The sequence below is a fragment of the Aulonocara sp. 'chitande type north' Nkhata Bay genome, linkage group LG12 (assembly GCF_057382095.1).
Source record: "Aulonocara sp. 'chitande type north' Nkhata Bay isolate Kocher_YH1m ecotype deep benthic linkage group LG12, A_spYH_male_GT1.1, whole genome shotgun sequence".
Taxonomy (NCBI): domain Eukaryota; kingdom Metazoa; phylum Chordata; class Actinopteri; order Cichliformes; family Cichlidae; genus Aulonocara; species Aulonocara sp. 'chitande type north' Nkhata Bay.
Genome location: NC_141355.1, coordinates 8,012,866 through 8,030,187, shown reverse-complemented (window position 1 = coordinate 8,030,187; position 17,322 = coordinate 8,012,866). Strand labels below are relative to the sequence as shown.

General features: G+C 41.6%; 2 protein-coding genes across 2 annotated transcripts in view; both read left to right on the top strand.

Moving 5' to 3' along the window:
* Window positions 1-4,837, top strand: part of gcn1 (GCN1 activator of EIF2AK4) — a 29,373-nt gene extending 24,536 nt beyond the window's left edge. The window contains exons 52-57 of the mRNA XM_086313435.1: window positions 337-451; window positions 759-855; window positions 1,175-1,323; window positions 3,217-3,327; window positions 3,898-4,119; window positions 4,209-4,837. Of these exons, the coding sequence (XP_086169561.1) occupies window positions 337-451; window positions 759-855; window positions 1,175-1,323; window positions 3,217-3,327; window positions 3,898-4,119; window positions 4,209-4,334 (820 nt within the window). The 3' untranslated portion in view covers window positions 4,335-4,837. The remainder of the gene's footprint in view (window positions 1-336; window positions 452-758; window positions 856-1,174; window positions 1,324-3,216; window positions 3,328-3,897; window positions 4,120-4,208) is intronic.
* Window positions 4,838-6,900: 2,063 nt separating this feature from the next.
* rab35b (RAB35, member RAS oncogene family b) lies at window positions 6,901-16,072 on the top strand. The gene is made up of 6 exons (XM_086313434.1): window positions 6,901-7,221; window positions 9,541-9,591; window positions 9,698-9,821; window positions 14,378-14,502; window positions 14,668-14,792; window positions 15,461-16,072. The coding sequence occupies exons 1-6, from the start codon at window positions 7,170-7,172 to the stop codon at window positions 15,587-15,589; spliced, it is 606 nt and encodes a 201-aa protein (XP_086169560.1). The 5' UTR covers window positions 6,901-7,169; the 3' UTR covers window positions 15,590-16,072.
* Window positions 16,073-17,322: the final 1,250 nt, after the last annotated feature.

Below are 17,322 nucleotides of genomic sequence, written 5' to 3'. Positions count from 1 at the left end.
TAACTAGAAGCTGATAGTGCAGCCTGACACCAGCTTAACTCTAAAAAGTGTACGATGGAAGGAGAGCCAGAGTACAGAAATGCAAATGTGTTTGGATTTATCTTTAAAAAAAATAGTTCCTCATTACATCCTTTGTCCACCAGAAAGCACTGACAAATTTACTACAAATCTTCTATCATATTTCTGGGAAGTTGAGTTTTAGCATATAATTAGCAAAAACTGTAGTTTGTGCTGTGTGTTTATATCCAAAATACAATATCTGCTTACATGTTTTTACATGAAATAAAAAATATTTGCTTTTGTCTTTTAGTTTAATTCTCCTGTTTGTGTTCACAGGGAGACTATGCTCCAGGCCTTAAGGTTTGTCATCCAGGGGGCCGGATCAAAGGTGGACCCAGCCATCCGCAAAAACATCACCACCACATTGCTAGGCATGTTGGGACATGACGAGGTATGACGAGCAGCCCTCAAAGACTTCTTTTGAATGTGTTGCAACCCTTTTTTCCAACCCAGAACCTGCAGTAGCTACTGGATGCATAAAGTAATTAGCAGTGAAGTACGTGTATAAGCAGATTTCAGAGTTATTCACAAGTAGAGTTTCCTCTGTGATCTCAGTAGAAAAACGGAAGTCAGACAAAGAGGATGTGGTTTTCTAAAAAGGTGGTTTTAGTCTTCGTGTCAGTTTGAGAATAAATGACACACAACCTGTCTCTGTCTGGCTGTCTTATTGGTGTGTGTGTCTGTGTGTGCACTTGCAGGATGCAACTCGTATGGCCTCAGCCGGCTGTGTTGGTGAGCTGTGTGCCTTCCTGTCAGAGGAGGAGCTGAAGAGTGTGTTACTTCAGCATGTCTTAGGTTGGTATTTGTGTGCAAAGTTATTTTACACCTCTCTCAGGATCTCATTGTAAGTGTGTGTAGGGTTGCTTTGTCATTGTGACCATCATCAGATGTCCTTTTTCCTGCTCATTGTGAGTTATAGAGTGAAATAATTATAGCGCTAAGAAATTTGAAATTTAAAAAATCCTTTTATAAAAACATTTAATGTATGTTTGTCCAGTGTATCTGCATCAAAAAAAGCTTCAGCTTGTTATTGTCTGCTGTTGTGTGCTGCATTATTTTGTGCGTTAGCCGAGCAGTGATGCCACGAGCTCATGAACGGTCTGCCTCTCTTTAGCCGACGTGTCTGGTGTGGACTGGATGGTGCGTCACGGTCGCAGCTTGGCCCTGGCCATCGCCGTCAAATCTGCTCCCGGGAAGCTGTGTGGGAACGAGTACTGTGACACTGTGACAGAGACCATCTTGGCCAATGCCACTGCTGATAGGGTGAGCAGAGAGTTTACTCATAGATACCCACAGGAAGATTGGAAAACAGTAGAAATAGTTGCCATTTTGGGAAGTGTGTTGTGATTTTGTTGTGGTAATGTCTCTTGGAAACATCAAGGTAACACAGTCACTTCTGAAAAACACCAGATCAAAAAATATATTTCAAACCACTGTTAATAAACCAATGTACTCTTTTACTATAAGGATTAAACAACTGAGATGTGACAGGCGGTAATGGAAAAATCACCGTAATGCCTCGCAGTAAGGTGTCACCAGTACAGCTTCCACTCTGATTCTCCAGGTTTGAACTCTGAAAAGTTGGACCCCTTTCCTCCACAGGAATCCTCCATAGGTGTTTTCACATTCATGTCATTGTCACTGTTCAGCGGCCCCATATAACCATTGTCATGCATGGCTTCAGTATAGAAATACTTTTGTATAAAACACTCTGAGTGCTGGAGTAGAGTAGAAAAGCGCTGTATATGAACCGGTTCATTCACTATTACCATACATCATAATACAGTGATTCTGTGATACTCTGTACGTCCAGATATTAAGTAACATAAGAAGGAAAAAAATATCCCCGCACACTCTAAAAGGAGGAATCGGGTATCTGTTTGCTGCACTGTGGTGGTGTCAGTGTGTGTTTGACTACTAACTTTTTATAGAAGCTACTTTTGGCTCCCTTAGTAGCAAGGGGTCATTTGATTTGGCAGATTTTGACACCGGGTGTGCTTCCCAGTGCAACCCCAGTGTGTGAAGCACTATGGACCTGCTGTTATTACATTTTAATAATGTTCCACTTGAATTAATGAGCTCACTGATTTATTTTCCTGTGCATGACACTATTTTAAACCTATGTGTTTCTTCTTCATCACCATAGTTTTATTTCCATTAATGAGATGGTGTCTGTGGTTAGTCAGATTAGTGGAGAGCACCTGTTGTTTTAATAAAAAATATCAATATTTGGTTGCAGGCTATCAAATAGCGAAGCACCAAAAGTAAGTGAAAGTTAGTCACTTCATCTGGATACAGCATTTTCAGCGGGAAAAATATTTCATCACATCCAGTTTCAGCTGACTGTAGGTTCCCCAACCTCGTAAACTGTACAGTTATGTAACAATCAGTGCTACTGCATAGCAATGAGCCACACAGTCATTTTCATCATGACTGATATGCAAATGGATACAGAGTACTGAGGACTGGCTGCAAACACAGCATTGTCTCGCTCTAACAACCTTACAATCTATTGCTCTAGATTGTCTCATTACTGTTGAGGGGGCGACCGTGGCTCAGGGGGTTGGGAAGCGCATCTGTAACCGGAAGGTCGCCATTTCGATCCCCTCCTCTCTGTCCTGGTCGTTGTGTCCTTGGGCAAGACACTTTACTCTTCCGCCTACTGGTGTTGGCCAGAGGGGCCGATGGCGCGATATGGCAGCCTCGATTCTGTCAGTCTGCCCCAGGGCAGCTGTGGCTACAACTGTAGCTGCCTCCACCAGTGTGTGAATGTGAGAGTGAATGAATAGTGGCATTGTAAAGCGCTTTGGGTGCCTTGAAAAGCGCTATATAAATCCAATCCATTATTGATTGGTCTATTTTCAATATTGTATATTTTGATGTTTTGTCCTTTTAATGCACCGTGCGATTATCTTTTTTTGTGTGTGTTCTTAATCTCATTGATGTATTCCTAATGTAATTATTTGCATTTTCATTTTATCTTTCATATCTTTTTAATTGAATTTACTTGTTAAGTTTCTTTGTTCATATAATATGTTACTCTGTCTTATCAGCTTGTCAGTCATCCTTGTAGCAATTTCAGCTGCACTGATCGATCTTCTAGCCTTATCTTAGAGTCTTTTTGTCCTCATGCGTGGCATTTTGTTCCTCTTCCAGATTCCCATTGCTACCAGTGGGATCAGAGGTATGGGATACCTGATGAAGCATCATTTGAGAACAGAGGGGAGCAGTGGTGTTTCCCAGCAGATGATTACACAATTTGTTAAGGTAAAGCAGAGAATCAAACCCTGTCCACTTCCCATTTCTATATTTGTACAGGTGAGGAAGTGGGAGCAGTCAAGTTGCCAAAAATGGGCTCGTGCCCACTGTAATGTTGGAAAAAGGTGTAGCTGTTTAAATTAATACTTCTCACAGTAAAATTATGTGTAATACAAACATAGTTGCTTGTAGTAGAGTTATGCTGTAGTATTATCTTTTTTGGTTTTATAGCTCACGCTCATTGTTTTATTTAGGCTCACAGCTCTTCTTAGTCTTTAGGTAGAAAACTGAACACTAAGAGAAAGTACCTGCACAGTAGTGAGGGCCAGGAAGAAACTAAGCAGTGTGCTCAACAGGATATTCAGCATCTGTAAATGAGGAGTGTAGAAAACATTTATTTTTGTGTGTGAGTGATTAGTGTGTACATTTCCACACTAAAAGCACAGCATGAAAGCTGATATCAGTCTGATCAGGTGTTTGCTGTGAAGCCTGTGTATTTATAAGAAGATGATTCCTTTGAGTACCTCTTTGAACAGTGTGTATTGTGCCATTATATCTGTTGTCTGCGTGACCCTGCAGTGTCTTCAGAACCAGTCTAGTGATGTCAGACTGGTGTCAGAGCGGGTGCTGTGGTGGGTATTCAAAGAACCATCACTGCCCTCCGTGGACGTGAATCTCATCAAACCTCTGCTGAAAACTCTGCTGGACAACACCAAGGACAAGAACACGAGCGTCCGGGCCCAGAGCGAACACACAATCGTCAACCTGCTACGGCTTCGTCAGGGGGAGGAAACCATGCAGGTGCGACTATCAACTCCCTACTGTAATCTGCACACAGATGTAATCTGTAGAGCAAAACATTTTTACACGCTCCTCTCTTTGCATTTCAGACTATTACTGCCATTCTGGACTCTGCAAGCAATGACCTACTGTCAGAGTGTCACCGCCGGTCTTTGAAAAAAATCGCCAGCCAGCCAGACTCCAATGAAGAGATCGATGACACAATCCTAACATGATGGACTAAACAACGAAGTGCTCTGATCTGCAGAAAGCAGCAGAAGATTTACTGACATATTAAACAAATCCGTGTATGAGAACCTCAGACACACTGGGGAGCCTGAGATGAGTAGTGTTTTGGCTGTATTCCCCAGAAAATTTTGTTTTTGGCGTTTTTCTTTCTCCCCCCCCCACTTTAAATCCTTGTTTTAGCGGCCTTTAAGCCCAATTTATTTTATCATATGATGCACAGGTTGTTCTCTTGTACCGAGCAACAATAGAAGACACGATGCCAAATCTGTTTTGATATTTCAGTGTTTTGCTACTTATTTTACCAAAATGATTTCAATTATTGCCACTGTTAATGAAACAGAGCCCCCCTTTCTTTACCTTTTATTTGAACTTTGAGTGTGACGGTTGTTTGGGGAAAGCAACTTCTTATAAAAACACAAATCATTCTTATGTCAGCGATGCAGTTGTAAAAAGGCAATACATAATAAAAGGTTCTGGATTTCATAATGTAGTGTGTTAAATATTGGATGCTTGGTTTTTCTCAGGTTGGCGTCTCTCAGACTTTGTCACACCTCACTTGAATTCCACCAAGTTCTCTGATTCACCAATTGCTGGATTTTACTCTTGAAGCTTCAGCAGACAAAAACTTTTGGCTTCCAGTTAAAACCTCGCCACTCTCTTGCTTTCTATGTGGCCTCATCTCGCTTTTCTACTCTGGTGATTTGGTCTGAAGTCTCCCTTCATGGTCTAGGTTTTCCAAACCAGGAACACAGAGCCTAGAGGAGATGCAGGAGTACATTCACATCTGAAATATTATCAAGTGGCCTTAAATGTCTGAAGAAAAAGGTTTCAGGATTGGTTTTCCACTTGTATATTTTTATTTATTTTTTTTTATTTTTTTGTGTCCCGTTTGGATCTTTAGCCATCAGAATTGTTGTCTTAAGGCCAAGAAAGATGCCAAGCGGATTTATTTTACCAAGTGGATCATCATGGCCTTGCCATATTGGTCCATTTGATTGACCTTTATTATAATTATGAATTTATTTTATTTTCGGTTGCTACAAACGGGACAGACATGACTGTGGGATAGGACAGGGAGAAAGAATGAAAGAAAGAGAGGGAGAGAAAGAAAACCAAAGGGGAGAAGAGACGGTGAGAAGGGGGGAAGAAAGAAAAAAAAACCCCACCTGGATCACCTGTATGGAGAAAAAAAACAGAAGAGAAGGCAAACAACAAAGAGCAACATAATAAAAAAAACAAAACCGCACCATCACAATAAACTAGCTAGCAGTAGATAACAGTAGATACTAAATAATAAACGCTATTGTGCAGCACGCAAGATAGACAGCGCACAATGTGCTTTGAGGCAGCAGCCAAGAAAGGTGTAGTCCGCGTCTGTGAACACCCGTGTGTACACCTGTGAGCATACCTGTGTGGATCAGCATGCTTGTATTCCAAAGGTTTCTCCATGTAACGATCTGCTAGGGAGTGTGGGGAGCCATAGCCCCGTCCACCAGGGTATGAAGCAGGTATGGAGGAGATCCAGGCCCCAGATATCCAGAGGCCCCAGAGTACAAGGTCTGAAGTCTTCCTTCATGGTCTAGGTTTTCCAAACCAGGAACACAGAGCCTAGAGGAGATGCAGGAGTACATTCACATCTGAAATATTATCAAGTGGCCTTAAATGTCTGAAGAAAAAGGTTTCAGGATTGGTTTTCCACTTGTATATTAAGAGGAGGAAGGGGAACTATTATGCCTTTCATTTTTTCTGCCATATGTATGCTCTTACAGCAGTGGAGACTTATTAAATGAGGCTAGTTTCAGTTAATGAGGTTGGTGTTTGTCCTTAAACTACTCTAAATTCCGTTTAAGGCTTTTTTTCCTACGTTTGGCTCTGTGTGATCTCACTGAGAGCAGATACCCTTTAGCTCAGGCACACAGCTTTAAGTTGGCAGCTAAAACAGTCCATTTCAGACAGGATGCACTGAGGGGAAACGCCAAGGATAAGTGTAAGATGAATAAGAATTATGTAAAAGATTAAATTGCCCATATCTGCTACTATAGAGCTGGAAATGCATCAAATTATAAGTGATATCGGATAATTTCTAGTTTTGGACATATTTAAATGAAGTAACAGGTACCCCAGTCTCTGAAGCCTGGTGTGTCTGCGCAACAATCCGGATGAAATAAAAGGTGGAGCAGACTGGAGAAAGGTAATTCAGCTACTGTAATACAAATAATATATAAAAACCATGAGACAACAGCGAAATAAAATAAGTCTTCCCCCTTTTAAGGCTCCAAATTATTTCTAGTTGATTACACAAAACCGACAAACTGAATTTCCTCTCTATGCAAATACGAATTTAGTTGAACTTCCTGTAAACTACTGCAATGTGGAGTTAAACTACGAGTTTAACAACACGTGCTTCTCAGTATTGTGTGGTTTAAGTTGTTTTCAGTGCATTAAAAAAGAAGCATGAATCCTCGGGACTCTCCAGCGTTTCTCCTGGCATGATTCTTGTGTTCATCAATGGGATGGGACCGCTGTGCTGTAGCTCGAGTCTGCGCAGTGAGACTGGGTCGCAGTTGGGTGCAGCTCCACCAGAGGAGGAAGCGGAGTTTCCGGCTGTTTGCAGCGGAGAGTGAGGATTGCTGACGCCGCGAAACCCCGAGAAAAAACGCCGCCGGCTCGGGGGGCTAACAGTTTGTGATATCCTTAGTTGTGGTGGTGTTTTATACCGGGGGGATCTGGGGTCTGGTGATTTTCTTTACGCACCGAGGGAGTCCGACAGCTAACCGAGCAAAGAAGCGGTACACGGCGGGGGTGAGCCACCAGCTACCGGCATGGCCAGGGACTACGATTACCTCTTCAAGCTGCTCATCATCGGTGACAGCGGTAAGCCGACGCCGGGGATGCAGGACGGGAAGTGGGCCTTGTCTTGTTTTTTTTTTTACAATGGGGGAAGCAGAAGTACTATTTTAACCCGGCTATGTACCATCCGGGCGCTTTTGCAGTGTATTATTTTGTCTTTTAGGCACTGAAATTACGTGTTAAACGTACACATCCGCCATATTTTCGTGTCAGCTACAGGGCGGAGGTTGTGTGTCCGGGCTGGGCATGTCAGCCGATGAGGCCGGATACCGCCTCCAGACACTAAGGATTTATCTCTTGAAAATGTCCTAAATTGTTCTTATATCGGTTTAGACAATTGTTTTACCGCCGTAACACAACACGTACTGTGACCTATACCGTTCCTGTGGTAGTAGGATGTAGTTATGGCCTTTTGTTTGTATCTACAGTTAGCTAGGTTGTGTTGGCTAGTTATGAGCTAGGCTAACATGACAAGTCCTTGCCTGGTTATATGTTGATAACTGTTAGTTATCATTTGCTGCACCGGGAAGGTTAAATGCTAAGAAGTTGCCGGCACAGATGTAAATTCAACTAAGTCCGGTTAAGATGTTGCAATGGGTTTTGTTATTTATTTATTTAGCTAGTTAGCTTGTGAGACCTAGGAGGTTGAGAGTGGAGGAATGCTGCACTGCAAAGACATGTTTGCATCTAGTTAGTCAGACTACAGTGAAGTGAGACTGACACCGCGGTTAGTGTCAACCAAAGTGCCCTTTGGTGTATAAGGTATAACAGCACAAAGACTCTGACTGCTTCTTTATGTTTAGCACCTTTTTATCATGTTAATAATTAGAACAAACAGCCACAGGTAGATGCATAACTAAGATCTGTGTATATATGAAAAAAAAATGTTTGCCCCTCTTGTTTTTAAGTGGAAAACATGCTTTAAGAAAAGCGGGAAAATAAAAAAGTATTCCACCCTCAGCAGCTAGAGCCTCATCCCGCTGAACTTCTTTTGTGAGCAATGGTCTTTGGATTCATTGACAGCTCCGGTCCTGGCACTGCCCCATCAGCTGGCTTCTCACAGTGGAGAGACAAGGCAGTACAGCAAGCCCTTCACTGCATGTCACACACAGGGGCCAGTGTGCCCTCAGCTGCAGCATGGAAGCACTACTGTTTGCAGTGCTGCACAGAGATTTTTATTTATTTATTTGGGGGGCTCTGACCTTGTGCCCTTGTTCTGTTGTCAGACCTGCTGCTGGGAATCAGATTCTCCACTCACTGAATCCCTAGTTGAACGTGAACACCCTCTAACCTATGACAAGTTAGAGGACATACAAAATTTCACAGTACACATGAACATCATTCTCTAAATGGAAATTTGAGCAACATTTCATGTATCAGATATGTATTACCTTTTTTTTTCCATGGTCTGTGGTTAATTTATGCTCCATTGATGTAGAGATATAATTACAGGCTGACAACAGAGGTGTCCTGGATATTTTTACACCTGACAGTTTTTTGTTTTTTTTGGGGGGGGGGGGGTTGCCAAGCTAAAGGCCCACACTACATGTTAAAGCTGATGAATGCTCTTCTGCTTTGAAGCTTTGGTCATTGTATGTTTGAACAAAACTCTGTAGTGCTGAGATCACAGGAACCTGATAGCTTTTTATGTGAGGACAAATCAAACATGAAATGACAATAACACAATAGATAACCTGTGTAACTGGGCTGCAGGTTCAGTCCCACCTCAGGCCAAAAGAGTGACTTCCTAACTTTCAGTTGTAACCTCACAATCACTCTTCCTCACACTTATAAACTAACCTCATTTTCAGTCCCTTTCTCTTTTTTTCTTTGTCCTCTCCTGTCATCTTTTATTACTCTTATTTCTTTCTGAATTCCACTGTTTCATATCTGAATTTTTTAAGAAGCCTCCCTGTGTCTGCCTCACTGAGGTTAAATCGATTAAGATTCTAGAGCTACCTTCGTCATCAGAATGAGTATGTAGGGTGTAGTCTTGCTTACCCGAAGCCTTCAGCTTGTACACTGTGCAGCAGGTTAGATCCGTGTTTATGTCTTGAAGAACTAAATCTGTATTTACGCAAAGATTAGAGGAACGATTCAGCTTGACATCCCCCACTTTTCTTTTTTTTTTGTGTGCGTGTGCGTGCCGTCATCACGTGCTGCTGCTCTTGGTTAGCTAGGATATAATATGCGAAACCAAAACTCTTGCTCTGTTGTGGTGCAAAAAAAAAGTGTTTTCAGACTTGCCAGTATCAAAAATGCAGAGTTGTTATAGTGTATATGTTTTTTGTTGTTGTGCCGCTGTACATTAAACCTCTTCCTGTGCTTGTGTTTCCTCCTCAGGAGTGGGGAAGAGCAGTCTCCTCCTGCGATTTGCAGACAACACATTTTCAGGTGCGGGGGTCGACCAAAGCAGCGATGTATAATCAGGACTCATCTCCGTTTCAGTTTCCATGTTTTCATAATAAATTCGATTTTGTGTTCGCGTGCCCACTCGCAGGTAGCTATATCACCACGATCGGTGTGGACTTCAAGATCCGGACAGTGGAGATCAATGGGGAGAAGGTGAAGCTACAGATCTGGGACACAGCAGGGCAGGAACGTTTTCGCACCATCACCTCAACGTAAGTGGATCCATTCACACACACGTCCCCCTCCTTTGCTTGGAGTTTTCAGGTGAAACTTTTTGTTTATGTTTTAACAATTAAGTCTGAAACCATGAAAGGCTCTTTGCGGTCCTGACATTAGGTTTTATATGAGGAAGCAGTAGAATAAGTCATTGCTGTTCTATGAAACTGGGTGGAATTCCCCACACATCCTAATTACAGATGTGAGAGGGAGGCTCCTTGTTGTGTGCTGTAGTGCTCCATGACGGTGCCGAGTGTACGTCATTACCCTCTTACACTTGCAGCGTGTTTCACACTGCTGTCCATGTGCCCTGAGGGTTCACAATGATCGGCACTCCCACGCTTTAAGAAGGAACGTTGGCCTAAATTTTTCTTTTCTCCACAGTTTACCTGAATAGACCAAGAACACAGACTGCTGTCTGTCCCAGAAGTTCACTGCTGTTCAGAAAGCCTGTAAAAACACAAAAAGTGCTGCTGCTACTCTTGCAAATTTAAATTTCTGTTTTTGAGAGCTTTTAAGCGTTGGTCGACTTTTACGACAAATAAACATGAAGTCTGTCAGGATATAGAGATAACAGTTGTTAACAGCATAAATTTGGTTTTGGTCTGTGCAGGCTTTTTTTTTTTTTTTTTTTTTTTTTTTTTTTAAATAGAAATATTATCACTTCAGTTTGGTCTTGTGGTTTGATGGCAGCCTACAGAAAGATGCTCTCTAAGCTTTCAGAAGACGTCCCATCATTTACGTCAACCCACATAGCTCGCAATACCACGAGTGGAAGTCTGGAGTCTATTACATTTTGTTTTAAGGTTGGATGATGCAGCAGTAGTAGACCTCCAGGTGACAGATGGTGGGTTAGTGGGCAAAAAAACGCTTGATGCAAATGAATATGATCCCAAACTAATGAAAAAGTAAAGCAATTTCAGCATTTAGTGCTCATGACTATTACCACGCCCACTAATGTTGCTTCAAACTATCAAACTATAACGATTGCTTTTATCTTGGATAACACGTTTTTAGACTCCTAAAAATAAATTTCAGTAATCTTTGCCATTGTATCAAGAGAAATAGTCTGCATTCATAGGTTTCTATATTCATGACAAATAGTCAGTCACTCAGTGCTCTGAGCAGCACCGATAGGAACATCATTGATGTGACCTACAGCTTAAACTGCAGTCATCTCACATGCTCACCCCTTTTTGACTTTGACTGAAGCAGACACAGACTGCGCTTGGGAGATATTGGAGCGTCATTTGCCTCCCGAGTTTCGTCTTGAATGGGACCAGGAGGGCATGTTTGACTCTTATGTACTAGCACTGTTGCAGGGAGGCCAATCAGAATGCTAAAATCACCCAGAAAGCGTGAAATCCTTAACGCTTTAGCCCCTGTGGAGCATAGCCGTCCTAGTTTGGAAGGATTGTTGCGACTTGTTCTGCAGGAATCCCTCCAGCGAGCAGGCTGCCTATTAAGGGTGATTGTTCCCTGTGCCGAACTAGAGTGGCATGGTGCCTCATTAGATCCTAAATGAATGTTTCTGTGGAGATGGATCATGGGCAGTGACCTGCTGAGTCTACTCAGGCAGACTAACCTGAGGTGGTAGCCATATGTCAGTGAGCAGCTGTGTTTTCAGCCTCAGGCTTCAGTCACAGCATAATATCACTTTAACTTTATCTTTTTCTCTTTTAGAGACTTTTATGCTGTTGTTTTTCTCATAATTATTTACTGTTTTGCATTGTAAATAAAAGAGCACATAATGAGATTAACAATAGTAAAAAGTCCGCAGGTGGACTCCTACCGAGGGCATCTAGGTCCCATGTTCAAGCGCCAGCAGCGGTCCACCTGAATGATGATTCTTTCAGTGAGTTCAGTATGCTAACCCTTTACAGAAAAGGGTACATCAGGTTGGGCTGTGAGGCTGTTTGTGTGTTTGGCAGTTTAAGGTTCTTTATTCATGTGCACTGAGCAGACATAAACGCACAGCCACACACCGCTGTTGTGTGTCTGTCCATCATTGAAGGACTTTGGGGACAAACCCAGACAATAGGCTTGGGTAGTATCTTTTTACTGAGGATACAGTAGTATTGTGTGTGTTGTGGTGTTTGTTTGGTTTTGTCATTGTAGTTTTAATTAAACAATTAGATGTTTCCACCCATACTAGTCAGCACTATTAATACCAGTCTGCTAGCAGGAGCAGTGCAGAACAATGGTCAGTAAAGTAAGGCAGTCTGATTTGTTTAGCCAGAAAATTAGACTCTACAAACTTCACTAATTGCAGCATGTATTAGAGCAGGGCGATATGGCCAAAAATATTTATAAAAATGTAACAGTGCAATTGCAAATTCCTTGCTGAAAGTTTAACCAAAAGGCATTTCCAGTAGAAATGGGCTGACATATCCTGAGCATAACCATGTATAATATCCACTGAAGTTAAAAAGAGGTGCTTTGCAACATTAAACTGCAGTGTTCAGTAACCCTACAAACGTCACTGCTGTTTAGTTTCCTGTCTTCATTTATGTTGGAAGTGATAGCAGAGCTGTACGTTTGATTTTTTTTCAGAAATCTCAGTCAGAACATGCAATATCATGCTTAGGTAACTAGCGAAATTAGCGAGCTAACTTCCGCTAGCTTCCTGCTAACTTCTAACTCCGTTAAATGTAATACATTTTGTTTTCATGGATGCCTGGAAGTTAAACTTCATAGTTACACCTGGTAAAGCAGCAATGCTGATCGTTTTATTAAAGATGAAAGAATTTAGACAGTTTTTAACTCTCAGTGATGCTGCAGTGTTTGACCAGGTGAATACGGAGTTTAGGACCCAGATTACTCCCAGATTTAAGAGCACCTTAGTCCGACAAATACGACACGACGGCCGCTTGCATTGTTCTGCAAAAAAATGTGCTTTGTCGTGTATCTGACGGACAAACACCAAACCAGTTCCACATCACTGAAGTTTCACCATTTTTACAAACCAATTCTGGTTCATCTGTTTCACACAACAATCGGCCATGTGCGTATGAAAACAAATGTACTGCGCACGCGCGTTTTACTCATATTCTATCGCGATATTTCATTTTCCTATCGTTGCCTAACATTATACCGGTATTACCGTGATCGGTATAATATGGCCCAGCCCTAGCATGTATGTATAATAAGAAGCGCTCTCCTTCCATAAATGAGGAGAACCAAGCTTGGTCTGTGTTGGCTTTACACTTTACTCTTGTATTGGCAGTCTTTGCAGTACAAAACATCTCATCAGATCACCCTTGTATCAGTTTCAGTAGTAAGAATAGTTTTTTATGGTATTGAAAATCATGCCCAATAATGTTAATTTACATTAATAACATAGTGTGATGTAAATCCTTGATGCCACCAAACCCTATCAAAACAAGCTGTATCCCCAAACTGTCACCACACACACACACACACACACACACACACAGAGAATCCCTGACAAAAGTTTCTTTGTGTTTGTTTGGCGTAGTGCATTGGTACTGGGGATGCACTCTCTCAGATCTGGCCTCTGTTTTTGAAGCCAGTTCATTTGTCTGTGCGGTATAAATGTGGTGCTGTTGCTTTTTCCTTCACACAGTCATACACTCTGTCCTGATGAATGTATTTATTAAGTTGTGCCCCTTCAAGTGTCTTTCCCTTTGCTGGATAACATTAGTTATTCGCTCAGAAAGTTAGGGATGACTTGAAATTAAAATTATACCGAAGGTCAGGCCATAGCATACTTAAACTGTTACACGGTGTAGTGGTATCAAAAACTCTTCACACATCAATCCTGTTGGCCTTTTTTTTTCTTTTTCTTTTTTTTAAATTTTCCAGTCTGTTTTGTGTGTTAGCCATTTCTGCTGTGTGTTTTATTTTCATCTATTAACTTTAACAAATTATTTTTTACATATTTATTTGCCAACTTTAGCTTTAATAATTCCTTTTATTTGTTATTACCTTTACCAAACTATCTCTGCTGTTTATTCATTAATCCTGTCTAACAGTTTCTATTGAGGCATTACTTTTAGATTTATTTTTAAATTTGTCGGTTACTTTCCATCACCATAATGTGGTGTTCAGAAAAAATGCAGGTCAAAGGGTTTTTTTCCGCCACCGAAGCTACGTCCATGTTTTACCCTGTCTGTTATCCTTTATCTTTAGGTAATCAGTTATACTGTTGTTCATACTCTTCGGCCAACAGTTTTAGCGTTCTCTAGTCTTGCTGCTATACTACCATTTCTCTGTAGTAAAAGTAGAAGTCGTTATAACTGTTCAGCTAATTAGAAATATTTTATCTAACTAGTCACAGCAGACGGAGGCCCCTCACTGAGCCTGGTTCTGTTGGCGGTTTCTTCCAATGTCACCAAGTTCTTGCTCAAAGGGTGTTATATGACTGTTAGGGATTTTTTCTGTATTATTGTAGGGTCTTAACCCCACAATTTAAAGCGCCTTGAGGCGACTGTTGTTGTGATTTAGCATTATATGAATAAAATTAAAATGAATTCAATTGATCTTTTTCGCAAACTGTAAGCTGACTGTTTCCCCTTTCTTCTGTCTTTAGATATTACAGGGGAACACATGGGGTCATAGTGGTATATGACGTCACGAGTGCGGAGTCCTTTGTCAATGTAAAACGATGGTTACATGAAATCAACCAGAACTGTGACGACGTGTGCCGAATATTAGGTGAGTGCGCTCCAAAGAAACACCTTGGCACTGTTCTCGCCTCGTCTTCTTTAGCTTAAAAATAGACTCTGCCCTTCACTCCAGTGCACACCTCTTGTATTTGCTGGCAGTATGGGAATAATTTCTTGCTCCATTATTTTACACTGAGCTGTTTTCTATTTTTAGTGGGAAACAAGAACGACGACCCAAACTCTAAGGTGGTCGAGACAACTGACGCGCAGAAGTTTGCAGAGCAGATGGGAATCAGCCTTTTCGAGACGAGTGCAAAAGAGAACATAAATGTTGAAGAGGTAATTAGTTGTTTTGTGTTACTTGTAGCCTCAGACTGATAAGCTGGTCTGGAGCTGTTCGCCAGACATGCCAGGCATGCACAGAAGCTCTGTGATAACTGCTGATCAGCTTGTCACTGCACAAAGCATCGCTGAAAGTTACTGTTTTTGCCCCGACAAAACAATCTGCTAATCGTTTACTCAGTTAATTCAAGTGAGTGCTATTGTTTAAAACGGTTCACAATCACACAGCACAAAGAATAGTGTCCTTATTTTTGAAAAGCTAAGAGTGGATTTTATTACTTTTTAACCAAAGGCTGTTAATGTGCTCTTCTGCTTTATTGCAGTGTTAGATTGGCTTCAGATTTATAGGAATAGCAATGAGAATGGTGTCGAGTTTGCTAGCCTGCTTGTGTACATAGGTAAACAAATCCACCCCAAGACTCGCTAATCAAAACAAAATAACAACATCTATGTGGAAACTCATCATCAGAGGTTTTCCACCATTGTGAACAGCTGTGGGTGGATTTTTGTTGCCTGATTCTTAATTTCAGTTATCCAGGCTGCATCTTCATATTTAGAAATAAGACTCAAGTGAGGCTTTGAACTGTTCCTTTGTCACCATTATGACACACAAATCTGACCGCTCTAATCTGTTCATGCTTTTTGGTTTGTGCCTCTCTCGGCAGATGTTCAACTGCATCACGGAGCTAGTGCTAAAAGCCAAGAAGGAAGTGCTAGCCAAGCAGCAGCAGCAGCAACAAAACGACGTGGTCAGACTCACCCGGAACAGTAAACGAAAGAAAAAGTGCTGCTAACAAACTCGAAGCCATCCACAGAAAAGCGGGCGGCGTCTTCACATGCATATACACACATACACGATGGGACTCAGAGCATCTAAATTAAAGAGCAGATAAAGATTTAATAAATATATGGTGAAAGATTAAAAAAAAAAAAAAAATGACGGCAAAAATGTCCCCTTTGGACAAACTAATCATGAAGACTTTAATAAAAAAAAATTGTACAGATTTTATTAGACATCAGATCAAGTTTTATTTGGAATTCAGCAGATGGGCACTATTGACCTGAGGTCCTAATTTTTTGTTCAAGGATCTGCAACTGACAGCTATAATGCTCCGATTTGTATCCACTTCCACAACCCTGTTTCTCTCACATCAGTATCTCATCTCTCCTTCTCATTTCACTGCACACGGGACATTCAGAGTCGGGTTGGACTCTGCGTCTGAGGAGGAGGAGGGCTCACCTTTCCTGGATTTATTTGGGTTTGTTTTCTGGGGCGGGGGGAGGGAGGGGGGCAGTTTTTGGAACAGGTGTCTCTCCACTGAACATCTCCATTGAACGTTTCTGTGTTACGATGGCTTCACGCCAACAGATCATGAACTTCTAGGTTTTCTTTTATTTGACTTGTTGGGGGGAAAAATCACTTGGAGGAGGAGAAGGATCATTGGTAGTCAATCTTTAGCAACTAATCTGATGGACAGAACTGGTGACTTTTTTTCTTCTTTTTTGTCTGTATTTTGCCAAGTTTTCCCTTGTTTCCTTTCTAACTTCCAGTAGTGCTGAGCCATCCATAATAGATTTTTTTTTTTTTTTTTTTTTTGAGTGCAGCGGAGCAGTTGAACCACTCTCGGAGCTCTGGGACGTCGAGCTCCTCGTGCACCTTTCACTGCAGTCTTACTATGCTTCAGAGTTTGCTTTAAAACCTTTCCCCAAAATATTTTTTTCCCTTTTTTTTAAATTTTTTTTTTTTTTTTAAACCGTGATACTGCCAATATTATATATATTAAAAAAGAAATATTAGGAGCTGCAGCGCCTCTCATTGGACTGTTGCCATAGTGGCCAGTGGCTGGCCAAGACGTTTGGTGAATTGAGTCCTCAGGCGCTCCCTCCATCCCTCTCCCTCTTTTACTTCTTTTTTCCTGCAGCAACCAGCCTTCTCTCCCCTGATGCCCACATATCAGCACCCCTCTCAGTGATGGACTCCTGCATTTGGTCCAGCGACGGTGCATGGAAGCTCTTCGCCAAGACACCTGTGCAACCACCCAAACCTCCCAAATACATTGCAGACTGTGGTTTTCAATCTTGTGTTTTTGAGCATGTAACACTGTTTGATTGGGTGTGTTTAGGAAAAAAAAAAAGATATACCATGCATTTTAGCATTCAACCTCTTGTGGATTTCCTGCGTTTTCTCCTGCAGAATATTCTAAACAGTCGACTAAAGCATTAAGGTTTATCGCTTTGCTTTTCATGGTCATGATCTGCACTACCTGCCCAAATTGAAGTGTTACAGGACAGTGTTTTTTGGCGACCCTCCACATTGAGAGTGTGGCGCACAGTGGGACTGTTAATATAAGAACAAATGGGGATGAACTGCAGCACTGGATCCGCTCCCTCCCCGCCCGGATTTGCCACAGAGGCCGAAGCGTTGTACAATGTCTTACTGACATTATTATTAATTTTTTTTCTGTCTCTGGAATTGGGAGCGAGCTTGATGTTGCACAAGCTTCTGTCGAAAACACTTTGTTTTCCT